Source organism: Eutrigla gurnardus, assembly GCF_963514095.1.
Source record: "Eutrigla gurnardus genome assembly, chromosome: 7".
In the NCBI taxonomy this organism is placed as follows: domain Eukaryota; kingdom Metazoa; phylum Chordata; class Actinopteri; order Perciformes; family Triglidae; genus Eutrigla; species Eutrigla gurnardus.
This window is the reverse complement of record NC_139921.1, coordinates 17,432,541-17,457,458: the sequence shown is the minus strand read 5'-3', so window position 1 is coordinate 17,457,458 and position 24,918 is coordinate 17,432,541. Positions and strand designations below refer to the sequence as shown.

Below are 24,918 nucleotides of genomic sequence, written 5' to 3'. Positions count from 1 at the left end.
AAGTGCTCTAAAATACTTTACGCCAACAGAAAAAATTAGAACAATTCTATCCAGCTGTCCATTTTTAATAAAAAAAAAAAGTGTTTCCAAGAGTAATAAGAAAAACATTTACAGTTTGTGATCTAGTTAAGTGTTCACTTAGTGACATACGTCGTCTCATACAACAGAAAGGCTTCACTTTACAATAAAACGATCCCTGGAATCACCATCCTGTTGCATTACAGAGGTAAACATAACCATGGCAATAATACTTTGAAATAAAGGGTGGTTTCCAGCATTTTTTTTTCTTTCTTTTATTTATTTATTTTTTCCTAAGGTCATTTGAACTCAACAGCATTTTAATCCTAACAAACAGTGTAGTGTCAGTTTCCAGCTCAGACATCTGAAGGTGTCCTGTGCGTCAGAGCTGAACGATGTGTTTGCTCTCGACAAACAATCATTTTAGTTTCACCTCACTTTGACGTATTCCTATTATGCTGAGCTCAGTCTGCATTCTCAGTCATTTTTTTTCTCTCTCTTTTTGACTGCAATTATTTTATGTCCTTAAAGAATGCAGTGGTCATTGTAAGACAGTTATTGTTCTGTTCTTCTTGTCATGTAACACTGAGGTACAAGCTGTTTGAAATGCTGGAATATGGAGAAAAAGAAAACATGAGAAACACTGATGTCAAAAGGCCATTGCTGAGGGAGGAGGTCTGATGGGTTTGAGAGTGCCGTTAGTGAAGTGGTGTTTGACGAGTCTTCTTGGTAAAATGCTGCCAATGGTTGTGAGCAAAGTGGTGGACTGCATCTTTTGATTTTTGGTGAGATAGAGAGCTCAGGCGAAGGCTGACGCGAGGGTCGGAGGCACTCGTGGAGGGCAAAGTGTACCGTGCCCCCTCTGACCCCTCATACAAGCTCCTGAGTAGTGCTGGGATCCATCTCCGTCTCTCGCCGGGGGGGGGGAGGGCCAAAGCCCTGAAGTTTAGCTGCACTTGCAGGACTTCACAACCATATTGGAGAGCTGCTCGACTTTAGGGGAGCGACCCACATAGTAGAGGATGGTGAGGGGCTCCAGGTCCTGAGGAACGCAGCAGGGTGAGGCGGACGCTTCGGGGTTCAAGGTGTTGTACAGGCTCAGCAGCTGTGGAAGGAAGAGCAGAAGGAGATACGGCTCAGCCATGGCATCTTCCCCGAACAGATTCACACCTTTGATGTCGTTGTGGCACTTTGTCTCACCGAGCTGTGGGTGGTGTCTGCGCTGCGTAGGTATGGACAGGGACCGGAGCAGAAGTTAGCATAGTACCCCTCAGGCTGGTGGATCCACCTCCAGCCCAAATCCTGCCGGAAGTTAATGTATAGCGGTCGCACACAGCAGTTCTCCTCGTAATTGCTGCAGACAAAGAGAGGACAGAGGGGTTTACGCTCGGTTTCGCAGATAACAAGCGATTTTAAGAGTTGTATACATTTTCCTCCCTATGGGCACACAGCCAGAGATGAGAGTGGAGTTCGGAAATTCCACTCTTAGGTGTGCCCTTATTTTCCCTCTTGGAGTCAGCCCAGGTGTCTTCGGTGGTGCCTGTCAGCCTGACAGAGGAAATCTAGAGCCGAGGAGACGGCGTGTAAGAGGAGGCGGGGTTTACTAGCTCTGGGACGGATCCCGACTTGTATTTGATGATGCCTCTCATGCTCGTCGAGGTGATTAAGAAGCTAATTCTGTGTATTCTTTGCCAATGTACTCTACTGCCGTGGCTGGCGTATTACTTGACAATAAATCCCCTTTCTCTTTCTCCAAGGCATAGCGGCCGTCCATTTGTTTTACCGAGCCCAATCTCAAAAATCAGGTGCGGAGCAATGATTTTTACAAAGTTGAAGACAATAGGCGAGGAAGTGTCCCTTACTTGAAGCAGTAATTGGTGTCAAGTGCCCGCTTACGCCTGCGGGAGGAGGATTGGGCATCCAGCCTGTGGGGAGGGAGCATCATGAGGATGAGGTGGGGATAGAGCTGCTCCTTTTGCTTTTTCACACGGCTCAGATCGTCATAGTCCGCTTCCATACCTGCAGGGTACAGTCAGTTAGTCTGGAGGATACCAAGGAAAACCTGCACAAAAATGCGGCAAATTTATTGAGAATAGTAAAGATATCTCCAAGAGCTGACTTCAGTGGAACCACAGCTTAACTCTAATCAGTGTAGTCAACTGTGACTTTTACAGAAGGATTCGGTAATATCCAGGAAAGGCTTCACTCATTGTTGGCTCCATCTTCACCCTTCCCCGTATTCAACACTGGTCCCTAACTTCCTTCTTTCCTCCATTCTCCCCCGTGGGCCTGCGTCTGCTCATCCAATCTACCCCTGATAGCTAAAGCAGTGGATATCTCGGGAGAGATGCTGCTGTTGGATATGTACGCCCCTCTTTAATTCGGGGCCAAGCGTCTGAGCGCCGTGGCAGCACATTCCTTGTGGCCAAGCCAGTCGGGAGTGTTCCCAGGGCCGAGGGCCCGGGGGCCCCAGTGCTAAGTGAGATACCAGATCAATTGTATTCCCATGCTCTGTGTCTCTCTCTTCATCTTAGAAAGGAAACCCATTATCTTACCAAAAAGACCTCAATAGGTATTGCTGCTGGAGGAACATGTTGATGACCGGATGAAAGGGAACTTTTTTTAGACCTCATAATAAGGTGCGTATTGTGTTGAGTGTTATTGTATTACAACCAGATTCTCGTTCATCCGAGGAAACGCTGCGTTAGAACATATCCTCCACAATAAGAGACAAAGTAAACGCCTCGGGTACCTTTAATTTGGCAGTGAATGCAAAGAAGCAAAAGGCCTGTTGAACTTTTTGTGCAAATTAAGAAATAAAAAAACATTCAAATTGGATTCATCTAAAATATTTGTAAAATTTTTGGCAAATAATTGTCAAATCCTCTACCTACAAAGGTAAAGTAAAGAGTCCACTCTGCCAACATGGCAATGCCAGGTGGGATGTCCTACTGCGGTCCTGTATAAAGAGTTTTGTAGGACCATGTTTGAACTGAAGAACACCACTCAATTGCCAAGTGGAACTGTTTTATGATTAAATACTAACTAATAATTCTAACTAAAAATGTGTATGATGATTTGAAAACATCTGACAGCAATGAACTAAAAATTTAAAATTGGAGCCTAAAACTCCTAGAATAAAATAGTCCTGAGACCCATAAAAGCATTTTATTCGAAAACCAGCCCTGCTTCAAAGGAACATAAGACAAATATAAAGACATAAATGTTATCTAGCTCTTGATCAAGAATATGAATATATCAATGTGAGAGATCAAAATCAAAGAGAAATCTGGAAATCTGGGAAAGGAAATAGACGAGAAGAGGGTGACCACTCCCACGTCTGTAGGTAACAAGAAATGAAGTGTATTTACCAGAGGGTAGATAACATCGCACTGAATTTCACAGCTGAGAATCTTGACTCACTTAGTGAGTCACTAGCTATTCAACTCTAACCATAACTGTTTGGTTTTCTTTTATTGTTTTACTTATTTCTTCCTTGCTTTAGAGATCTTTTCATTTCCCCGAATTATATTCCTATTACTGGTTTATAATAAATGTGTCAGATTGCCAATTTGAAACTTTGGCAATATTGTTTTCAACATCTTCATGATACTTTTTTGAATTCAGATTTTTAACAAGTATTGGGAAAAACAACAAAGCTTGCCGATGCAAATCCAGACCATCTGACTTTGTTTCATTAATAAGGAATTAAATGCAGTCTCACCTTTGAACTTGACCTCTAGTACCTCGTTGGCATTCTCGATAATGTCACCATTAGGCCTGAAAGTGTGGCAGGGACAATGCACGCTGATCTCCAGGCCAAGGTTGGTCTCTGAGGGGGGAAACGAGAGCAGAGGGATGTATGGACATTTTCCCCTGAGGGCCGTATTCCTTCATTTTGGATGAGCCGCTGCTCTTTGGCAGGATATGTGATAAGGTGTGATTCAAGGCAAATTTGAGGATGGCCACTCACGTCTGTACATCAGCCACTCTCTCACTGTCTCTGTAACATCAAAGGAGACCCACTCAGGCGTTCCCTTGGTCAGGACGTTCTTGCCCCCAATGTAGCGCTGTTTGGCTTTGGGGTCGTCTTTCTGGAGGATCTGTGAGGGAAAGATGAAAATGTGACCCAGCTGCATAAACTCTCCTTCTTTCACACACACACACACACGCACGCACACACACACATGCACACACACACGCACTTGCAGAACCAGAGCTGTCTGTCTGAGCCAGACTCTCCAGGATGCCTTGGGCCAAATGTCTACTCTTCATGGAAAAAATGACTCCCTGTGTTGATATCCCCATTTTGCAAGTTAATGCCTGTGTGTTACCCTCCTGCCAATGAGAACCTGGCTGTCCTTCACGTCAGCAGTTCAAACTTTGACTTTAGCTGGGCTCCCGAGATGCAGTGTAGAGCAGTTCAGGGGAGGGGGGGAAAGCAGGCTTGCAAGGTATATAGACAGGCATTCATGTCCTAACTGCGATATCGTGTCGAGGGCCCCAAACGTACAAAACCGACGATGGAGGAAAAAGCAACCGTGTGGTTCAGACATTCCTATCTCCATCAACACTCCTGAACAAAGGTGTTTATCTGTAGAGAGAGTTGCGTATGTTTGGGTGGTGAGTATGAGTGCTGGGGCCCACAGCAGAGCTATGGATAACCAGGTTCCTGAACATTGTCAGCATCTAATCTGTCTTCCTGTGGGAACAAGGGGCCGGCGTCAGCCCTCTGCCAATCAACTCCCGTCTGAAAAAGTGTGGGGGCGAGCAAGCAGCTCCATTTACTCCCCCGGTGGGTGACCCTGCCTCTATCTCCTCCGAGGCCCCTGGAAACAATCTGACGGCCTGACAGTCTGTATTCAGCGCCGGCCAGAGCCTTGCCTCAGAGGCGGTATGCAGTCCGGAGACGCTTGTCTCCCTGGCAGGAAATGTTGGAACCTGATCATTACTCCTCGTGTCTCACGGGAGATTAATGAGGAAACGGAACCAAAAAAAAAAAAAATCCATCCGTGCCACCCCCCACACACAGACATCTAACAGATACACGCTTCCACACACACGAAAAAAAAATCTCATAAACACACAATCGCAGGTGTGGATCTATAAATCCCCTGTTGAAAGCATAACCCGTTATTTTATCAAACAAGGATGGACAACTGTTGAGATTGACAGCTGGGAAAGAAGAAGCTGCCAAATGGTAGGGTTTCTTAACAATGGCTGTGCAAGCGCTTTAAATTTGTCCAAACATAGAATCTATTGGACTGTAAACACATGGATCAGCGCATGAAAAGAGGAGCGAGGGAGTTGGACACCCTAATAAAAATGTTTTCCTCTTTCTCTCTGACCTAAACGGCCCTTCTGAGAGAAATACATCACGTAAACCTTCTGCGCTCTGCTAACAGTAGAAATTAATGGTCAGTTCACACACCTGGTAGAGCTCAATCCTCTGCTCGTTTCTCTTGGCGCCGGCGTTGGGGATCCGCAGGGCGCGAAACTCGGCCCGGAACAAGTTGGTGGAGTTCTTCTCCATGGTGGAGACGTTGAAGCGGAACACCTTGGAGGTGATTCCCTTAGGGCAGTAGGGGAGGTCATCTGCAGGTTAAGTGGAAATGATGACTGAACAGTGGCTTTAAAGATTCTTTTAAATCCTTTAAAAAATAAAACACAAGATCACTTTGGAACTCTCTTTTATCAGAATCCCTTTAAGCTCTTATCCATCTGTTACTTAGTGTTCATGTTATCGAAGCCTATTTTCCACTGACGTCCTTACAGGGGTGGACATGTTTACATTCTGATTATTAATACACTTTTTTTTTTTTTTTTTGCAGAGGATTCCCCTCGACAAGTTTAGATAGCTCGTAGATCAAAACAAAGCTCTTTTTTAACTATTTCTATTCTGTTCCAGTGAGACGTGGGCCATTACCGAAAACCATCTGCTTATACTTTGTGCGGTCCGAGTTAGCAACAAGTTGAAGTCATGAAATGAAAACCAAATGTCCCATGTGGTGGTGTTGCAGGCTTTAGTGGGACGGCAGCGTGCTCCTCCTCCTCCCACCGACTCGTGAGCCCAACAGGTGCTCAGAGGGCCTCGGCCAGGAGCCAAGTTTTACTTGGAACTAGGGAACATGTGGGCTCACAGGCTGGAACAGAACAATACCTGACAAACCATCTTGGAAGGCGACTCCATCGTGATAATAACGCCTCTCAGGGCATGCTTGACAAGCAACAACTTGTTGTATACATGGGGTGGGTATGTGACTGTACACTGGCATTTGGCAGAATCATCTAAATAAATGGCCACTGTGTGATTCTACGATAAAATAGAAAGAAAAAAAAAAAGCTTCCTGTTGTGCTGAAGCCCTTCCCCCTTATTTATACCATAATAGCATCGAACAGTTTATTATTTTAACAGGCCAAGCACATGCAGTGTTGAGCAAAACAAGCACATAGCAAACTTTTTATGGGCCAATGGAAACAGTCATTTACAGCCAAGCCATGGTTAATTTATTACCCCAAGCTTAAGGCTTTATTACCCAAGCCTCTGATTTGCTGGTGGTTGAAAGGGGGCATTGCACCTTTAGCTGATTTGCACCTCATGCTGTTTCGGGGACGAATGGAAACTCAGAGGTTCCGTTGTTTCTGTGTCATACAAAAGAAACGTGCACATCTCCAAGTATCTGTACTTCATTTGACCCATTATTCTATTTCAGTGTCCTCCCAGTCATTATCTGATATTTCCACAAAGTTTTTTTCAACTTTCCCTATTTATAGGTGACCTTTTCAGCGTTCATCCCCAGCCAGATATCTGTCCAGTGTTTCCACGCAATCTATAAGGAGGAAACCTCAGTAGCCTTTTCCTCCCCTCACTCACTGCCCCCCCCCACCCCCCTAACCCTCCACCTCCCCCACAGAAGGTGGAAAGCCCCACTTCGAGGGGAGATTTGAAATTCTAATCAAGTCTTTGGTTTCCTTTTGGATGACCTCATTTTTCCTATTGCAATGGTTTTAGGTGGATTTCACATTATGGCTTATTTTTGCCAGGGTCTGAAAGGTAATTTGTTCCATGTTGGTAAGTGGAGGGGATTGCTTGCATAATTAAAATAAAATACATTCCCCAATTGTCTGACCCCCACCATTTTTAGCTGATGGCTTTTAAGAGTGTCAGGATGCTGACATACGTTTGACCTGTAAACTATTCGAAGCAGCCCAGATATTTTACTTTTTTATGTTAAACAACAATCTAAATTACTATACTATAAACAAATGATTACTTGGTTTAATTCATTATAATGTTATAACTTGTGCTCTTAGATCAGATTCTAATTAGAGAGCTTGGATTTACTGCAAAACATTCTCATTAACTCATTTGCTTTATGGTCCCATATTAAAGTCTGCATAACAAAAGGATGCCCAGCTGTGTTGATGCTAGCGACCACACCTTGCACTCTAACTCAGACTCACCCTCCAGTGTCTCCTGATGAAAAAGAATTCACCGCTCTTTGCCCTTTTGCCCAGAAGTTTGTCCGTAATGTCAGTCTCTCCAGAGCTTTGTGGAGGTAAACAAAGGAAATAGGAAGCATAAGGCAGCAGGTGCTAGCCAGCTGCTGAAGTGCCTCGGTCCCATAGAGGACAACAGAAATGTGAGTGCTCTATTATCTGGTTAAATATCTGTATCTGAAATTACAACGTGTTTACATTCTGCTGCTACGGTCTGATTTTTCACTTACCCATGACACAGAATATGGATGTTTAGTTTTAACAATACAGATTTAAAATGCTGCTCTCGTATGAGAGAAGAGTCTCGTTTCTCAGCTTCAAGGCTGTGGCAGGCCACTACGGCAAATGAGATAATGTGATGCAGCTCTGTTCTGAAGTTGGAAAAACAACTTTTTTTTTTCCACTTGATTAAGGATGAGGAAGCAAAAAAATGGTAAAGGCGTGGGAGTTGGGGGGGGAGAGATGGTGTTTCTTTGGGAAGAGGCCAAAGACCTCTGTCTCTGTTTGTTCAGATGACATCATCCTTCTACTCTCCCATATATCAGATACCCTGCTGTCCTCAGCGTTAGTCCTCATTTTTTACCGACCCAACACTGAGTCAACGGTTGGCTTGCAATTTCACTGCGACCACATGCCTCGGTGTGCAAGGCTTTCTAATTTCAAAGCCAGTGGATTCGAAGAATGTTATTGTGCCAAAGGTCATCATCCATTTCCACTTATGCCTTTATCTCATTTCTTCAACGGTGTTTGGTTTATGATGATATAATGAGCCACGCTGACCTCCTGATGCACCAGAGAAGGAAGAAATATTGCTGCCCAGTCTCAGTTATGCTTCATCTAGTCATAAATGGCCAATGCCTTGATTAACATTAGTAGTTCTGGCTAAGAGAACGTCTGGAGCAAGTGGCACATTAAGGGGATGACAGAAAAGTTTCTGTTTAACTTTTTAACCGAGCATGAAAAAAAAAAGAGAACTTGACTACGTTCCCAAATACTCCCACCTTCCAAAAAAAACGGTGAATGTAAAACTCATTAAATCCAGCAGCAATGAAAGTGAACTACACTGCAAAATAATCAAGGTGACAGACATTATGTTCCTATATCCTGCAACGTACCCAACTCTCTTTAAATATACAGTATGGAAAGGGAGAGTGCTAATTAATGTATGTTGGCACGCTTTTGTTGATTTCGTAATATCCTTCTTGGAGAATCTGCTTAGTGCAGAAAGTGTTGCTAGTAGTAAGACCAGTCTTGTATTATCACCTACAGTATGAGACCAGCATGATGGGTCCTCGGCACCTGGCCATCACTGATCCCACTCCTTAGACCTCTGTTTGTTTTGGGAGCTCTGGCTACCCCTGACCAGCGGATAAACCCCGAGCTGTGTATTTTGAGTGTCAGAAGCACTTTGTGGGACCTGTGAAATGGATTTGATTCAGGACTTACGCTGGAACCCGGCAGAGGGCTCTGCTTAGTGTCACGGCACAGCATAAACACCTGTTGATTTCAAAAAACCATGCACCATAACCGGCATCTGACCGTGAAAAGGTACAAATCCTACACTTAGAGGTTGACTTTCTCAGGAGAATCTTCTGCTTAGCGAGCTTCTGTTTCTGGTTCCTGGAACAATCAATGGACCATAGTTTATACAGGAAATACCAATATGGATGAACAAGGGAATTAGATCATAACAGAGGGCTACTCCGCTCCTTGCTACTAGTGGGGAAATAGAAACGAGAGAGCCCTCACACTGGATGAAAAATATTGGGCAACTCACGGCCAGAAAATGGAAATGAGGTATTGGAGTTGGCAATAAATATTAGACTTAACTGCCTGAGAATTTTCCCCGCTTAGGAATGTGTCAGAGTTAGGCTGGAGTTCCCATGGCTTTGGTGTGAGGTATGTATGAGGAATGGTGCTCATTCCAATTAGACTGTTTACTTTGCCCTCTCCTTTGCGCGCCGCTCCACTGCTCACAGGCGCGTCTGTGCGTAAAGAAGGCACGAGTGGACTTAATGCCAGCTGGAAGATCAGCTCGAATCATTGTTTTTAATAGTGTTACTTCACCTATCATCATTTTTGTATCGATGCCAGGAAGAGAAGACGTTTTCAGTCGTACGAGTAAGCATAGATTTGCACGAGGGGGGGTGTTTGGATCAAGTCTGGGCATCTACGTCTAAAAACGTTGGCTCCATGAGCGCACTAGCAAAACAAATGATCGTGCCAATCACAAGTATTTACTCCCCCGCACTTCAACACAAAATGTTTGAGGTTTATTGGATGAGTATGAGAAGTTTTGCATCATAAATACTTTCATTATCGGGATCAAAAACTTACTGTTTTCTGGCGGACCGTTGATCATGTTGAACTTGTAAATCTCTTTGGCGTAGTACTCTGTCTCCGTGTTATCCTGTCCACAACTCTGATGCCTGTCTCTCCCCAGTTCCTCAATGAGCTCCTTGGTGCTGTTGTAAAGGGCCAGGACCTGGAAAGGTACTTGACTTGGACCTGTTGTTTGAGGCGGACTGGTCAGCCGGAGTTTGCTGAGGATCTGTCCTCGGACCGCCTCTACTCTCTTCTTCTTGATGTGGTCGATGTCCACAGTGGTGCAAGTGGAGAGCGACAAAGTCATTGTCACACAACTTGAGAGGAGGAAAAACAGAAGTGCTTTTCCTAGATTCATCTTTCACTCTTGTGTTCACTCACAACTGAAGTAAAAGAAGAAGACGAAGAAAAAAAAAAACTAAATTCCGATTTGAATAGAATCCCCTTTTCTCTTTTCATTCAGGTCGTGAGTGAGTTCTGTTCCTGGAGGAATCCCATTTTCTCAAGTGCTATGTCATCTTTGCAAAATGCGCATTTGCATGGGAGCAAATCCGTGCCATTTTGGGGAAAACAATCTCAACTCTTCATTAAAACTCTTTATTCTACTCTTCATCCCCCTTTATCTCATGCAAGCGTCTCTTCTTTCCTTCACGCGTTTACAGGGCGCTGATCTCTGCGCCGCGGTTCAGGTTCTCCATTGCGTTGAGCTCTTTCCATCCACTTGTGCTTTTGGGAGTCAGTGCGCCTCTCTGCTCTCGCTGCAGTCCGGCCTCGACACAGACGCTCTCCGCTCGCACTCATACTTTATAGTCACAAGCTGTGACGTTTTCGAAGGAGGGGCGGCATAGCCATAGACTCTGTTCCGACTGATCTGAGATCTGCACTATTCTGAAATGCATTTAATATCACTTTTAATAAGAGAAACCTCGTGTTGTCAAACTTGAGAACATGTGCGTTGTATTGTTTTGGTGTGTGATTTCGCAAGAGCAGCTCTCGAATAAAGAAGAAAACTCATTCCAACAATTTGATGATATATATTTTAGTGTTCTGTCCTCTCTAAGGACGAAGAGGACAAAAGCCGTTTGTATTTTATGAATAAGACTGAAGTTAAGCAATTGAGGACCTTTAGCGTGTCTAGGGGGCCATTGAGTAGACTTTCATAAGCTCGCATCCAAAATAGAGTTTTGAATGATAATCAAATGCAGATGAAAGGCCAAAGTTAACAAAAGATATTGGTGCACAGGGGAGCCAAGCAAGCTGCTGTGATCTGCTGGATGCTGCTACCGTTCAACTTATTCCCTGCTTCATAAAACATGCATAACAGCGACATCTAGCGGAAATCAGTGGGAACCTCAGGTGTCCTCTTCCTACTTTCTTTCTGACTAAATTATATGTCCATATTGACAGTGGCACTGACGAGACAATGCAGTGGGGCTCTACTTAATTAAGGTGGGGGAAAATTGCAAAGGCGTGGGAGCTGCGGAAAAGAAGTTTGTTTGGTTAAAGCCAAACTTTGACTCTGATTGTTTAGATGACATAATTTTTCTTCTATCCCTCCCTCATTTTCACTGACCCAACCCAACACTGAGTCAATGATTGGCCCGACCTTTCACTGCGAGCTTTCTAATTTTAGGAGATGAGTCACTTGATGCTATAATCATCATGTCCATCCTACAGTTCAAAGATATCTGTCTTTACAGACAAGGTTTTTAGAAGTATTTTGAAACATTATTGACAAATTGTCATAAATACTTCCCGTGCATCCTAGCTATGTATGTGTTTACTTATTTCAGTACTTGCTGAAAAGAGCTCACGTGATTGACTGGGACGCGACCTTTCCTTCTGATTGGCGTTGCCATGGAGAGGATTGCTACGTGACGCTTGTTGATACCCAGGAAGACGCGCGCTGCCCCGGTAGGCATAGCAAGGAGGAGAGAAATGGACGACAACTTTCAGCTTGCAGATGCTGGACCGGTAAAAAATGTGAGTGGGTCGTTTGAATCGCCAGAGAACGCAGGAAGAGGACCGGGGCTGACGTTACGTTGAGTTGTAAATGCAATTGAGACCACAATGCAACGATGATATCGCTAGCTACTTAAGGTTAGCTGTTAAGCTAATGTTAACGTTAGTCAGTCAGCGAATAAGAGCTATTTAACATATCTGTTAGCAGCAAAGAGACATTAGCTTAGCATTTCCTGCGTTGAGCAACGGCAGCAGGAAGGCTGTCTGTCGGTATAACGGTTTAGCCAACTTCAGTTAACTGAGTGTTAGCCCTGCCAGCTAGCCGAGTTCTCCCGACATGCCCACACAGCTCAACGTGTTACAGCAAAGGCTGCATGGGTTTTCATCTCCACTCTGACCTGTCTCGCCGCCAGTAATGTCTCCTTCTGAAAACCATATTCTGGTGACGCTTTATTGTAATGCAATTTCCCCACAACCTTTCGCCATAAAAAGCAATTCCTGGTATCTTAACTTTGATTCAGGGTTACTCCTGCTGCTCAGACCCAGTGCTGGAAATACGTATTGCAGCTAGAGAGGATGCTTGGGGAAGCATTCACCTCCCAGTTTGTTGGTGCTCGGGTGATGATTGATGAACGTTTTATTGTGCTAATATGTTTGCAATGAAAACAATACTGTTACTTTAAAAACATTCACATTACACCCAGCTACTCTTACGGTAAGACAATACTGTAACAATGTAGACGACATAAATACAGAGAACCACTATAGTGTTGTCATAGAATTAACTTTTTAAAATACAGTACAATTCAGAATGATTACTCAACATTTCATTCATCTACATTTAACTACAATTAACACAATATCTATTGATCCCACATCAGCATCAAAAGAGGTACATACTGTAATTCCCACTTACCTTAAAGGTACGTTTTACAAAAAACAAAACAAAGTAAAAGTTAAAACTTGGTTGGTTTATGAAAGTTGAATAACCTGATCTTTGGTTGGCTCATTAGATGGCTAACACAGTTGAAGCAAAGTGAAGTATTTATTTGGTAGTCATTGCAAGTTCCTGCTTCTGGCTTTATGATATCAAAATCTCTTTCCCGTTTTAAAATGATGCCCATTCCCCAGGTCGCAAAGTCTGGACGAAGACCTCGCCATGCAGCAGAGCAATCATCCTTTGAAGAATCTCGTTACGTAAGGAAGTCCTCCACATCTGCCCCAGTGGGAGAAGTATGCGATAATCGATAGTTAGTTGCATGTTCTAATTGCACCTCACAATAATCTTCATGATATGCATTTTGTTTCATACATGAATCGCAGGAGGACGAAGAGGTAGGCAGCATGAAAAAATGCGGTGACTTTGCATGGCTTCTGCTGCTAATGCTCCGGATATCAACTTGATATAATTTACTGTAGTGTTTGTTTCACAACACTGGTCTGTTAACATGAGTTACCATGGTTGTTAGCTTTAGTTCGGTTGGATTTGATGGATTTCTTATATTACGGCACTCATGGTAACACCAGCTTGACAAACATGGTATACAGTTTTAATGGAGTGCTCATTTATCGGACTTTATATTTTCCTACTTTATATATAATCATATTCATAGCTTTGATGTTTTTGTGGCCACTGTTGCAAAGCTGCTCTTCATTTAAATGCCCTGTGTGAATTGGTTCTGACGTGCTTGCACTTCATGTTTTGACTTAATACAAGCTCTAAAACTCTGTAAAATGTGAGAGCAACAAAGCCTTGTAATTGTTCTCTTGTAAACTGTCTAATTGAAGAACAAGCAGATTACATCACTAAAATCCCCATGACTCTACCAACAATTTTCATAAATCCTCCCATGGTACTGCCCTCTAGTCTTAACAGAAATGTCGTCGTAAAGTTTTCTTAGTGGTGTCTGCCTCTTAAAATATGTTCATTTAATATGTTGCTAAATATAGATGAAATATATGGCAAAAATAATATGGGAGAAGTCACTGTCATTGGCATTTATGGAATCAGTCACATCTCCTTGATTGGCAAACTGTAAACCGGCCAACATTCCCAAAAACAAAACATTCCAGCGATGCTTTTGCTTTAGGCTAATCCACCCAAATTAGGCCAACTTCCCTAATGCATGAACCAGTATTCTCGCGCCCTCTCTGACCTGCTGTGCACATGCAATACATTTTTCCAGAGTGTCGTGCAACTGGATGGGTTTATTTGCAGTCTTCGTTTATCAACCCTGGCCCCTTCCGCCTAAAATACCCAACTGATTGGTCACATTCCTTACATCCTTTTAAACAAAGACTCATTTGCTTTTATGGGCTCAGGGTTCGGCCACCACAAGTCCCTTGCCCCAGAGACCATTAGAGAATCCTGAATTAGAAACTACAAGAGCTGAGCTAATTGCCTTAACAGCCATAACTATTTTACTACAACTGTTGAGGTTCAGATTTGGCCATGATGAATTCAAGGCACATATTTGTTTTGTTTCTCAGGACACTAATGGTCCTCTCCATTTTTTTTGTAGAATGAAATAACTGTCACAGGATGTATTTATCACGCTCCAAGAGCTTGACCTTACTAGCTTGTCTCTCATGAAAATCTTTCATTGTCAGAAATACTAAACGTGAAACATCAGAGGGATTTCACATCACTTGGAGAACATTTTTTCAATGTTGCTTAAAATGACTCAATTGTCATTATTGCAATCCCCTTTGTTCTTAATAAAGAGACAGTTACTAATTACGCAAAGTTGAGGGAGCTTGTTCAGCCTCAGCTCTCTCGATTAATGGTAATATATAGCGGAGCAGAGTGGCTCCCCCTCCCTCTGCCCTGCTTAATGGTGACATTCAGATTTATAAATGGCTTTGGTGAAAGAACCAGCCATGAAAGATTATTTCCTCTTTCATCATAAACGAAAGAATTCTTCACGAGCACTTTGTCCTCTGCAGACCCAATTTAGTAATGAGAAATGTTGTGCCATTTTTTCAAATTCATTTGTCTAGTGCCCACCCTCGTGTGCTCTGAGGAATTCATTCATTCGAGTGCTGGTCTCAGGGTCCCGGTCTCAGGATCGAGATGCATACTCTGTTAACTATTTTCAGAATCAAAGAATGAGAGGGTCATTTTTTTCCTGTGGATCTATTTTAGGGTCATACTTGGCAGTTCCCACACTCCATATGTGCTGGATATGGACAGCATAGAAAACTATAATAATAAACAAAACAATTGAGTGCCTATAGATGATTCTGTGCTATACATATGAGGAGAACCGCAGCTTTTTGGTTGCTTAGGATTAGAGGTGATTCATGCTAAAAGCTTAAATGTTTTTTTCTGTTGCTGTATATTGTTGTAATATAACCTTCTCACCGCTATATCAAACATATATTGATGTTAGCATATAAGCACATAAGCCCTATAATTATGAGAAAACATAGCTATATATTACACAAATATGATAGACGTCTATTTTCCAATATTGAAGCCTAATAAAAATTTAGAATGCCTACAAATAAGATTAATTTATCCTCTATCTGAGTGATTGAACATTCAATGAAGCTGTTTGCTATTAAACCTCTCCCTTTTTCCAGGGCCCTCCTCCTAAACCGGCCCGACGGCAGGGCGGCTGGGCAGAAGAAAGCTCGGCGTCTGGTTCTGCCAAGTATGTATCTTCACCTTTTCCCTCCATGTCCTGCGGCTCCACTGAAGGCGGAGACTGCGAGCTGTGGTCTTGGGTTATGTGTTATTAATGAACTCTCATGCTGTTGAATGAGCTTATTTATCAGTGCATATTTGGCACTCAGGCTGTGAATCAACAAGGTTAGGGGGAGCCTGTCTGAGCAGGCAACTCTCCATTCGTCTTCATCTGTGAGCAAGGCGGTAATTGACATGGTTAATGCATCAGCCACAGGAGGGCACTGTTAGTCAGCTAGCCACTTCATCACAGGGGTTCAAGCCACTTAATCACCCCTTACCACTGCAGTCTGCCCTTTACACGGGAGCACAACATGGAGAATTCATGACATATTTGGAACAGATGGAGGGTATTTGCCAAAAGATTTTGTCTGCGGCACACACATCTAAATACTGTGCACGACTAAATCAGCATGTTTGTTTGATTGTAGTGTTGGAGGTACCTCTTTTGTTTTCTTTTCCACCTGCCAATGTCCCTCTTTGTTCAGTCTGAGTGGAACTGAGAGCATAGGAGATGCATTGAAGTGAACAAGCTTAGTTAATTGTGCTTATTTGCGTAGTTTACTGCACCGGTAGTGCGAGCAGGGAAAACTCAATAGATCTTACTTTTCTCACAGAAGGTCAGCGTGTCGCTTCTCTGCTTTTCGCGTAACCCAGCTTGATTCCCAGTATCGAAGCGATTGAAATACAGGAGGTGTAAAAGGGGTTTGCGCGCGCATTGATCCTCTCTGAAACAAAGTAAGTAATGGTCCCCCCTGGAACTGGCAAGGACTTTTCCCTTCAATGTCACCCCTCATGCTCAATCACCGCCGCCCTCCTCCCACTAATCCCAGCGCAGAAATCCCGGGATTTGTCGATCTATCACTTCTAATTGACACTAAATGATCTGTCAGTTTATTGATGAACCTTTGAAACCAGGTTGTCACAATATATTTTATCCCTAACAACTTTTTCCAGACAGTTTTACCATGTCTATCGCTTTGCCTTACATGAGTCTTAATCAAGGGGCCTGTAATGTGTCTTAAGTGTCGCCACCCCCACCCCCCAGACAGGACACAGTCCAAGGGCAGGCAGGTAGGCTCCCTCAGCTCCTCTCTGCCCTGCCTGGTTGGACTATCTTCAAGGCTGTTGTCTACACTCACGGCATGGATAAGACAGACAAACTTAATAGCTGAGAAGTGATTAGCCAAGCGTATTTTGTGCCATTCTTTCCTTTTATTTTGGGTCTCCCCTTGAAAAAATAAATGATCAATTAATAATATTCCAAATTTTCCAATACATATAACAAAGACGTCTTAACTAAAATGTGTGTTCCGGTTAATGAGAGTTGATGTGTGGTGTATTCACGTTTCCCCATCAACTCAAAGGGACATTACAAGGTACGATATTTGGATTTTTGTTCAAGCTCTATTTTTTTGAATTGATGAGTTTGTTTTCCTGAATTGGAATGTCGTCTGCTCTGATTGTCAAGTCACTTTTATTTATACAACCCAAAGTCCCAAATCAAATTAGACTTAAAGGCTTTACACTCTGTGCAAACGGTTCAGCAAACACAAAAAAAAAACCTTGAATAGAACAAAAGCAACTGCAGGAATTATGAAGGATCCTTTTTTTGGGGAACTTAGAGTAGACGTAGGAATTAGTGTACAGGTGCGACTTTTAATATTATAGGTTGTTTACAGGGGGTGTTTACATTTCTGGTGACGCCTCTAATGCTTCATTGTTTTCAGAAACCTTAAACATCGACTCCAATGATTTGTTTATTGGACACATGTATATTTATATATTTATTTTTAATAGTATGAATTTATTTCATATCATTTCATGCTGCAAAACAATTTTTGACAATGTGAAGAGATGGAAATGACAGCTAGGAGAAGACTGATGCTAAACTGGATGAATAATTTCTTTAAACCAGTAGGGGGCACTACTTAACCAGGAGAAAAAGCATTGTGCATCATGAAAAAAGATTACAAACAACAACAAAATAATAATAATAACACCCTTATACACATGTTTGGCTCCAAATTAAAATACACCAAAACGTACTCCGTGGTATTTCCCTTCTCTTGTTATATGATGATTTATATGGTGACATATGTCTTGGGTAATAATAATGTTGTTTTTCTTTGATGTCAGGTGTGATTGCTACCTTCCTTAAAACAGATTGTGAATGCTAAAAATACTGTGTTGAGTCAGAGAAGCGCCAAAACACAGTATTTTGGTGCCTGGCAGGCTCTGTTCAAGCTGAGCTGTGTAAATGGAGAGAAGTCTGAAAATAGCTGCATGATCCAGCAGGAGACGAGGCTAAAATAACAGAAGTACAACTATTGTAGAGCCCACTGTGTCTGATACAGCAGAAATACAGATGGAGAGGATGTATCCATCAAAAATACCTTGCCATGAATAATTGTGTGTGTGTGTGTGTGTGTGTGTGTGTGTGTGTATGTATATATATATATATATATTTATATATATATATATTCGTGAGCTAATTGTGTAACCTAACAAGTGTGTTTTTTAAATATCTGTCTAACATTTGTTTTTTTTCCTGATGCTATACAGATCTTCTAGAAGACCTGCAGCTGAAGACTTGGAAGAGTAAGTTCACTCTCAGCCACCACATCCACATTTCATTGTACTGCTGCAATTGTTGATTGAATTCAGCCCCATTTACATTTTTTGTATGTATGTATAAAAATAGGTCCGTTTTAATGTTCGCTCCCTTTGCAGTAATCTGGAAATAGCGCTGCGTACTTTCAGATTGTCCTTGGTTGCAACTAATCCTTGCCTTCCAAGAACAATCACTTAACATGATTAAAAAAAAAAAAACAGCGTGACTGAGTTGTCATCACTTTTATTGCTGTTAGGAGCCAAGTTTTCCTGTTATTCTATTTTTCCCCTCACCCGCCCTCACGTCATTCTGTGACTAGAATAGACATCACGAGGAGAGGCAGGTAGAGGACGAAGTCGTCTATGTTTTACTCATCATCCCAGTTGGAGCCTGGTGCCTGCATGGCTGTAGTGAAACAGGGGCTCTGTGTGTAAAGTTGTTACCCCGCACAGAAATCCCTTATGTATTGCTTCTGTCACAACTTTCTTGTCTCAGTGATACTCATTCAGACTGCTGCTACAGCTGATTTTTTTTTGAAATCCTAGAGGTGATCTTGTCTCATGCTGGAGGCTGGTCATCCAGACAGCAGCGTCTCATAGCACCATCAGTGTCTTTTTGGCAGAGACTCCTGTTCAGAAGTCCAGTCAGACTGGAGCAGACCAAGCAAGTGCCCTGATTACCATGAGAGAAAGACAAGACAATAAACGGGCCCAGGAGCCAACTTACTCACTCCCTGTGATGACCTCACTGTCGGGCTCCATTTTGAAAGTATGAAATAGTTCCAACTCTCACAATTCCTGTTTCTACAGCCGCCGCCTGCGACCACAAACTCCCCAGGGATCAGATGATGAAGGAGGTAAGAGCAACCTCACTCTCCCCCACTCTGGGTCTCTCCTCATGGGCAAACAGGAGCCTTCCAGTGCCTCCCCCCCCCCCCGGCACATTCGTCCCCTGGAAGGAGAGCAGATAAGCAGGCAGTTAGATCATCGCTGTTCACTGATGCTCACACCATATTTCTCCTTACATCCAGCATAGATTCATGTGTGGGAACTCTGCGTCTGCGTTCCTCCTTTTGACCAGTGAGTGACACCGGTATAAACATGAAAACAACAAGTGAATATGCTTATTAAATAAGGTGAGACCTATAGGTGATGGGGAGTGTTGTGGCAGTAAGCGTTCCCCTCACCACCTACAGCCAAGCAGTTAGTCGCAAACACACAAAGTGTCAGGCAGGTGCTGTTGAATACAGAGCTAGTGATAACTGAGTCACCTGAGGGCCCGACTCGCCGCACCACAAACAATGGGAAATTTCAGCTAAACCCTGCCTAGAATAATTTTTCCATTTTGCGGCACAAGGCAGCTTGGGAAATAGGGTCAAATTGCCTTCGTTAAGATAGGTTAGCAGCATGAAATGCTCAGTTGACAACACTGAAGGATTGATTATACACATCAGTATCTCAGGTAGTACTGAGCAATGCCATTCATGAACAAATCAACACATGCCATATTGTTAAAACTGTTTTATCTTCAATCAACTGCAAATCATAACGCTTTCCATTATCATATTTCTGAAGAGAGTATTTTGATACACAATAATAATAATTGGAATAGGAGAATGAATTAAAATAATGTATATAACTCAAAACAAAGCTACATATGTTACAATTTACAAAAAGAGAAAGAATTTCAAATTACAAAAAAAGAAATGTGTTGATCCCACTCACCCAAATGTCTCTTTAGTGTTTTATTCAAATATCTAACTTTTTCTCATTTTCTCATGAGAACTGTGAACTCGGATAAAGAGTTTTTCCAATGATTTAAATATGAAGGTATAGCAAACTAATATGTAATCATCACTCATCTCTAAAGTAAATGTTGCAATAGCTCCCTGTGTTATATTTTATTTGCCTTTCAGAGTCTTACTTGGTAATGCTTTTTTATTGGAAATGGGGAAATTAAATTCAATCAAAGGGTGTCATTGTGTTATAAAGATCTCAAATGTAATTCAAATGTCTTGATAAATCACAATGAATTGTACGGAAGAGGATAAGGGCCACATGTGAATTTTTTTTTGGTTCTGACTTCAGAATCAGAATTCTGAGATTAAAAGAATTCTGAGAATAAAGTCAGAATTCTGACTTTATTCCCAGAATTCTGAAATTAAAAGAATTCTGAGAATAAATACAGAATTCTGACTTTATTCCCAGAATTCTGAGATTAAAAGAATTCTGAGCAGAATTCTGACTTTATTCCCAGAATTCTGACTTTATTCTCAGTATTCTGACTTTAATCTCAGAATTCTGACTTTAAAGTCAGAACTCAAAAACAAAATTCACATGTGGCCCTAATCCTCTTCCGTAGATTGCACACTTGAACTGGGGTGCTGTAACATTTTATAATACTGTACATATCTATTCCATTTTATGTACACACACACACACACACACACACACACACACACACACATATATATTGTCTGTCACTGTCTAGCGTGCACTGGCTCAAACGGCCAGTTAATTGAAGAGTCTAGAGTTTTGGTTTCCTTGCAGTTAATGCCGCCGGAAAGATTATTACTCTGTGGAGGGAGACCTCTTAATACAGAGCCGGAGGCAGGGGCATTGGAAATTACAGTGCTGAGGGTTAGTGAGATAGCCCCTACGATCTTGATTGTGTCCCCTACCCTTATCCCTTATGTCCACTGGCTACAAGCACAGAGAGAGAAGGCTGGCCCAGTCTTCTGTTCCCATCTTCTCATCAGCTGGCCCCTCGGCCTCCTGCTGGTCACTTAAAATAGCACCAGTATCACCAAAACACTCATCTGTTTCATGTCTCACTTTCTTACTCTAAGCAAGTGGCGTGTTGAATATTGTCCCATAAGCCTTTCAAATGGATTTTTGCGCCTAGGTAATCATTTGCCCGGACCCCTGCTAGATTATAGGAGCCAAAGTGATCTGGCGAGACGTCCTGTTCTCCAAAGTCGCTGACCGGCGTGTGCCTGCTGGGAGTGTGTCTACATTCACAGCAAATTATCCCCTTTTGATATTTACATGCTCCAGCGGGGAAGCCGGACACGGCCGTGTAATAGGGATACGCGTGGCCCTGCCCGCTGCCAGACAAAAGCCACCTTGATACATGTCCAGCCGTGGAAAGGAAGTATAGGTAATGTGTGCCGTGCTGCGGAGAGACGGCACCTCCTGATGGAGCTGCCCTTTGCGTTGGAAGAAAACACTGGCTCGTTTGTGACTGCTTTGATGTCCCGCTTGACCTCCAATAATGGGTTGAATTGAAAGCTAATTTAAAAATGTTATTTCTTCTTTCACCTAATAATAGACTTTGCATATAGACTACATAAGCATCTGTGCTGCACATTGAACTCTCATGGAGTGTGTTAATAGTGCATTACGGGCTGAAATGGAAAAAGCAGATAGACAACCCAGGAAGCTGTTTGCAAAGAGCCGGACGGCAAGACTTTTTGATGTCATTGCACTAAGACCATTAAATTTGATTGGGGGTCCAGGGGGGACAGATTCTGCTGAACGCTGTGCTTTGTAAATGAGAGGACAAAGTGTCACCGGGGCCTCATGAATATGAAATACCTGCGCCCGCATTTATTTGGATATCAGAAACACAGATGAATCTTGTCAGCGGCTAAACGAGCGTGGCATTTTTAATTTGGTTTAATTAAAAAAGAGAAAAGAAATAAGTTATCAACAGAGGATGAGCTTTTGTTATCTGCTGAAAGTTGATGAGGCTTTGAACAAGTTGTATTCTGAGGAATATGTTCAGAATCAGAACATTTCTTTTCACCTCGGCGCTCCATAACTTTTAAGGAGAGCTGAAATTTGGTGTTCCATCAAAGGATGATCTTTTCGTCAACCCCAGTTTATTTACAGGACTTATTTTGAAGGAATGGTGACACAGATGCCAAGATATTTCCTCACATCAGATGCACACTTCCATCTCCTCACCTCTATTTAGCTCCTCTATTGACTTTCCCCTCAGGGTGCAGTACTGTGGTTAGAGATTACTGACAACCCTCTTCGTGCAGTCCAGCTCTTTTTCTCTCGGTGTCTGTTCCTTTCTCTCTTTTCCTCATAGTCTCTCGCTGTGTCTTTTCTCACCGTCAATGCTCAGCTAATAAGGATGTGCAGTCTGCTGCTGATGTGATAAATCTCAGATACGCTTTTTTTTGGCGAAACAATTCTCCCTTATTGATTGTATAGTAACGTTTAGATGATAAATGTCATAGCGGATGTATAATGAAAGTCTAACTATTTAACCATTTTTCTTCCAGTCTTTCGAAATCTTTTATTATTCCTCTTTTTTATTTCCCTTCTCCAACAAATGTCCATCTAAAAAATGCTGTGAAAGTTTCCCCTGTCCTTCTTGAGAGCGCAGCCATCCTCTATCCTGTTGCGTTTTGCCAATTAAAGTGGGTTCCCACTGTTTGAGCAGCGGGTTGGCGGCTCCTGGCACTGAAGCCCCTGCCAGGCCGCACTGTGACTTCCGACCCCACACAGATGGGCCTGCAAGCAAATACTCTTGCACAAGGCTGGATGCCGCCCCAGTCGGAGTGGCAGAGTGGACATGGAGGTCGGCCTACCGGTCCTAGGGGTGGGCTGCGCTGACAGGGCCCAAATGCTAAGGTAGCAGGGGGTGCTTTCTGGGGAGCCCCTGGCCAGCGCCCCTCTCACAGCACGAAGAGCTGCCGCCTCGCCTCCTGAATATTCATGGCCGCATGGCTATTGTGACAGGGCAGCTCTTATGAGAATGTAACTAGAGAGAGGGAGGGGAGGAAGTGCCACACAGACATGGTCCCACATAGACATTATTCACAAACGCATTGCAATTCTAGCTGCGGTACATGCAGGGTTTTCTGTATTTTTCCTAAATTAGTCTGTCAGCTTCCAATCAGATCTTTCTCAAATTTTAACACGTTTTAACATGGGATCAGATCGTTTGTAACATGTTGTGTCTTTTTTTAATTGTTTTATTATTATTCTGTTTTCAGATATTCCAGTGATTCCAGACCTTGAGGAAGTACAGGAGGAAGATCTCACCCAGCAAGTTGCAGCTCCACCAAGGTACAGGAGTGATGCCTTAAACTTAGGAAGTTCATCGTTATCACTCAAACACACACACACACACACACACACACACACACACACACACACTGTATGACAGTTAACCTCTGTCCTTGCAGGGGACACTAGATCAGTAGCCTGCTCTGGTGACTTTGGTGGTTACCTGTCCTCCCGTCGTGCCGTTGCACGAGTGTCTTGCTTTATCGGGCAAAAATGGAGAAATAACAGTTGGATGTGATTTATGCAACTCTGTAACCAGGGTCTCTACTAACCGGGCCCTTTGATTTACAGGGCAGTGAGAGACACGCCGACATGTGTCGAATATGTAGCAAGGCTATGACAGCGGTGGAGGTTATTAGGCTGGGGCTTGCTCTCTGTGCGAGATAATATCCACATTGAACTCATTGCGGGGGCAATGTAGCGTGTAATGTGCAGTAAGTAGGACTGGCATGCACTGCTAGGCCCCGGCCACTTTGAGAGCCCCCCCACTTAATTCCAACCCACAGATAAGCAGCTGGGTTTCAATTTGAAGCATTTACCACTTGGCAACCATCTCCTGCTCTCTGTGGTCTTTACTTGAAGTCTTGAAGCACCGTTGTGCACACACTTCAAACTTCTACCAAGCCACTTCTTAAGCACTGCAGTCAGGATGGCTACTATCTTTCTGTTGTCCTGCTTGAAATAGAAGTGTGTTTTTGTATCAGATGCCTTCTCTGACTTTCTGTCACCCCGTTAGCGTACAGGTGAACAGGGTGATGACCTACAGAGATCTGGACAATGATCTGAAGTATTATTCTGCGTTCCAGACCTTAGTAAGTCAAGGACATTTATTTTTATATACCCATCTATCTTCTCGTCAAGGTGGTCCATTAAACTTTGTAACCAACGCCAGCCCTGTTTATGCACGCTAAGTGAACTTTGCTGCAATCTTTCTTCAGGACGGAGAGATTGACTTGAAGCTCCTCACCAAGGTTTTAGCTCCGGAGCAGGAGGTGAAAGAGGTGAGTGCGTTTTTAGTAAATATAGCTTGTGAGCTCCCAGCGAACCTCTGTCCAGCTGTTTCTAGGGCACCAAGGGAGGTTGCCACACTGTCTCCCAGGTAATCAAGATTTATGATGTGTACATTAACACTCTCTGCTCTCCTTACCCCGTTCTCTACTCTGTGCTCCCTCCGTTCCCTGTGCTCTCCTCCTTGCTGCGTCTCCCTCTGCCTCTCTAATTCTTCTTTTTCTGCCCCTCTGTTCCGCAGGATGAGGTGAGCTGGGACTGGGATCATCTGTTTACAGAGGTGTCCTCAGAGCTGCTGATGGAATGGGATCAAGGAGAGAGTGAGGAGCAGGCCGCGTTGCCCGTAACATGAGGAGGTTTGGACTGGGATTTTAAATGTCTCCAGTGGGAACTGGGTGAATGTCTATTACACAGACATTAAAATAACTTTAATTGCTATTTGTTATCCAGAATATATATTTTGTAAAGTGTATATACAGTGTTTCTTGTATTTTCTAAATAAAGTTGTGAACTGAAGAGTGCAGCATTACCCTGTCTTTGTTTGTTAAGGAAATTCACCTTTTTTTGTTGGTTAGTTTCTAACTTAAACAGCCAAAAGGCAAACTGTTTTTGTTTGAAAAGCTCCTCTGCAAAAGCTCTCCCAGATAAAAATGCCCTCCCTGTACTGCCAGCATTATCAACAAGTCCAAGGTTGATAATCAGCTAAGCTGAAATCCAGT

At 43.0% G+C, this 24,918-nt stretch overlaps 2 protein-coding genes across 3 annotated transcripts; one reads left to right on the top strand and one right to left on the bottom strand.

Annotated features, from left to right (window-relative positions):
• Positions 1–32: 32 nt before the first annotated feature.
• tgfb3 (transforming growth factor, beta 3) lies at positions 33–10,609 on the bottom strand. The gene is made up of 7 exons (XM_084012789.1): positions 9,856–10,609; positions 5,450–5,613; positions 3,992–4,121; positions 3,743–3,850; positions 1,881–2,037; positions 1,219–1,372; positions 33–1,123 (listed from the first exon to the last, which is right to left on the bottom strand). The coding sequence occupies exons 1-7, from the start codon at positions 10,199–10,201 to the stop codon at positions 965–967; spliced, it is 1,218 nt and encodes a 405-aa protein (XP_083868915.1). The 5' UTR covers positions 10,202–10,609; the 3' UTR covers positions 33–964.
• Positions 10,610–11,709: 1,100 nt separating this feature from the next.
• Positions 11,710–24,710, top strand: ift43 (intraflagellar transport 43 homolog (Chlamydomonas)). Of its 2 annotated transcripts, none has more exons than XM_084012954.1 (9): positions 11,710–11,826; positions 12,937–13,002; positions 15,391–15,461; positions 18,059–18,094; positions 18,917–18,963; positions 23,119–23,191; positions 23,928–24,003; positions 24,130–24,192; positions 24,441–24,710. In XM_084012954.1, exons 1-9 carry the CDS (start codon positions 11,782–11,784, stop codon positions 24,549–24,551), a joined length of 588 nt encoding a protein of 195 aa, XP_083869080.1. In that variant the 5' UTR covers positions 11,710–11,781; the 3' UTR covers positions 24,552–24,710. The 2 variants fall into 2 exon arrangements, with proteins under 2 accessions (XP_083869080.1, XP_083869079.1); XM_084012953.1 differs by having other exon boundaries at positions 12,937–13,038.
• Positions 24,711–24,918: the final 208 nt, after the last annotated feature.

Excerpts from the sequence above, each read along its gene's own strand:
- tgfb3 (XM_084012789.1), bottom strand. The coding sequence starts at position 10,201 with ATGAATCTAGGAAAAGCACTTCTGTTTTTCCTCCTCTCAAGTTGTGTG. Across the intron at positions 4,122-5,449 it reads AGAGGATTGAGCTCTACCAG|ATCCTCCAGAAAGACGACCC; the intron begins GTGTGTGAACTG and ends TTTCCCTCACAG. Across the intron at positions 2,038-3,742 it reads ACTAGAGGTCAAGTTCAAAG|GTATGGAAGCGGACTATGAC; the intron begins GTGAGACTGCAT and ends TGTACCCTGCAG.
- ift43 (XM_084012953.1), top strand. The coding sequence starts at position 11,782 with ATGGACGACAACTTTCAGCTTGCAGATGCTGGACCGGTAAAAAAT. Across the intron at positions 11,827-12,936 it reads ATGCTGGACCGGTAAAAAAT|GTCGCAAAGTCTGGACGAAG; the intron begins GTGAGTGGGTCG and ends CCCATTCCCCAG. Across the intron at positions 24,193-24,440 it reads CGGAGCAGGAGGTGAAAGAG|GATGAGGTGAGCTGGGACTG; the intron begins GTGAGTGCGTTT and ends TCTGTTCCGCAG.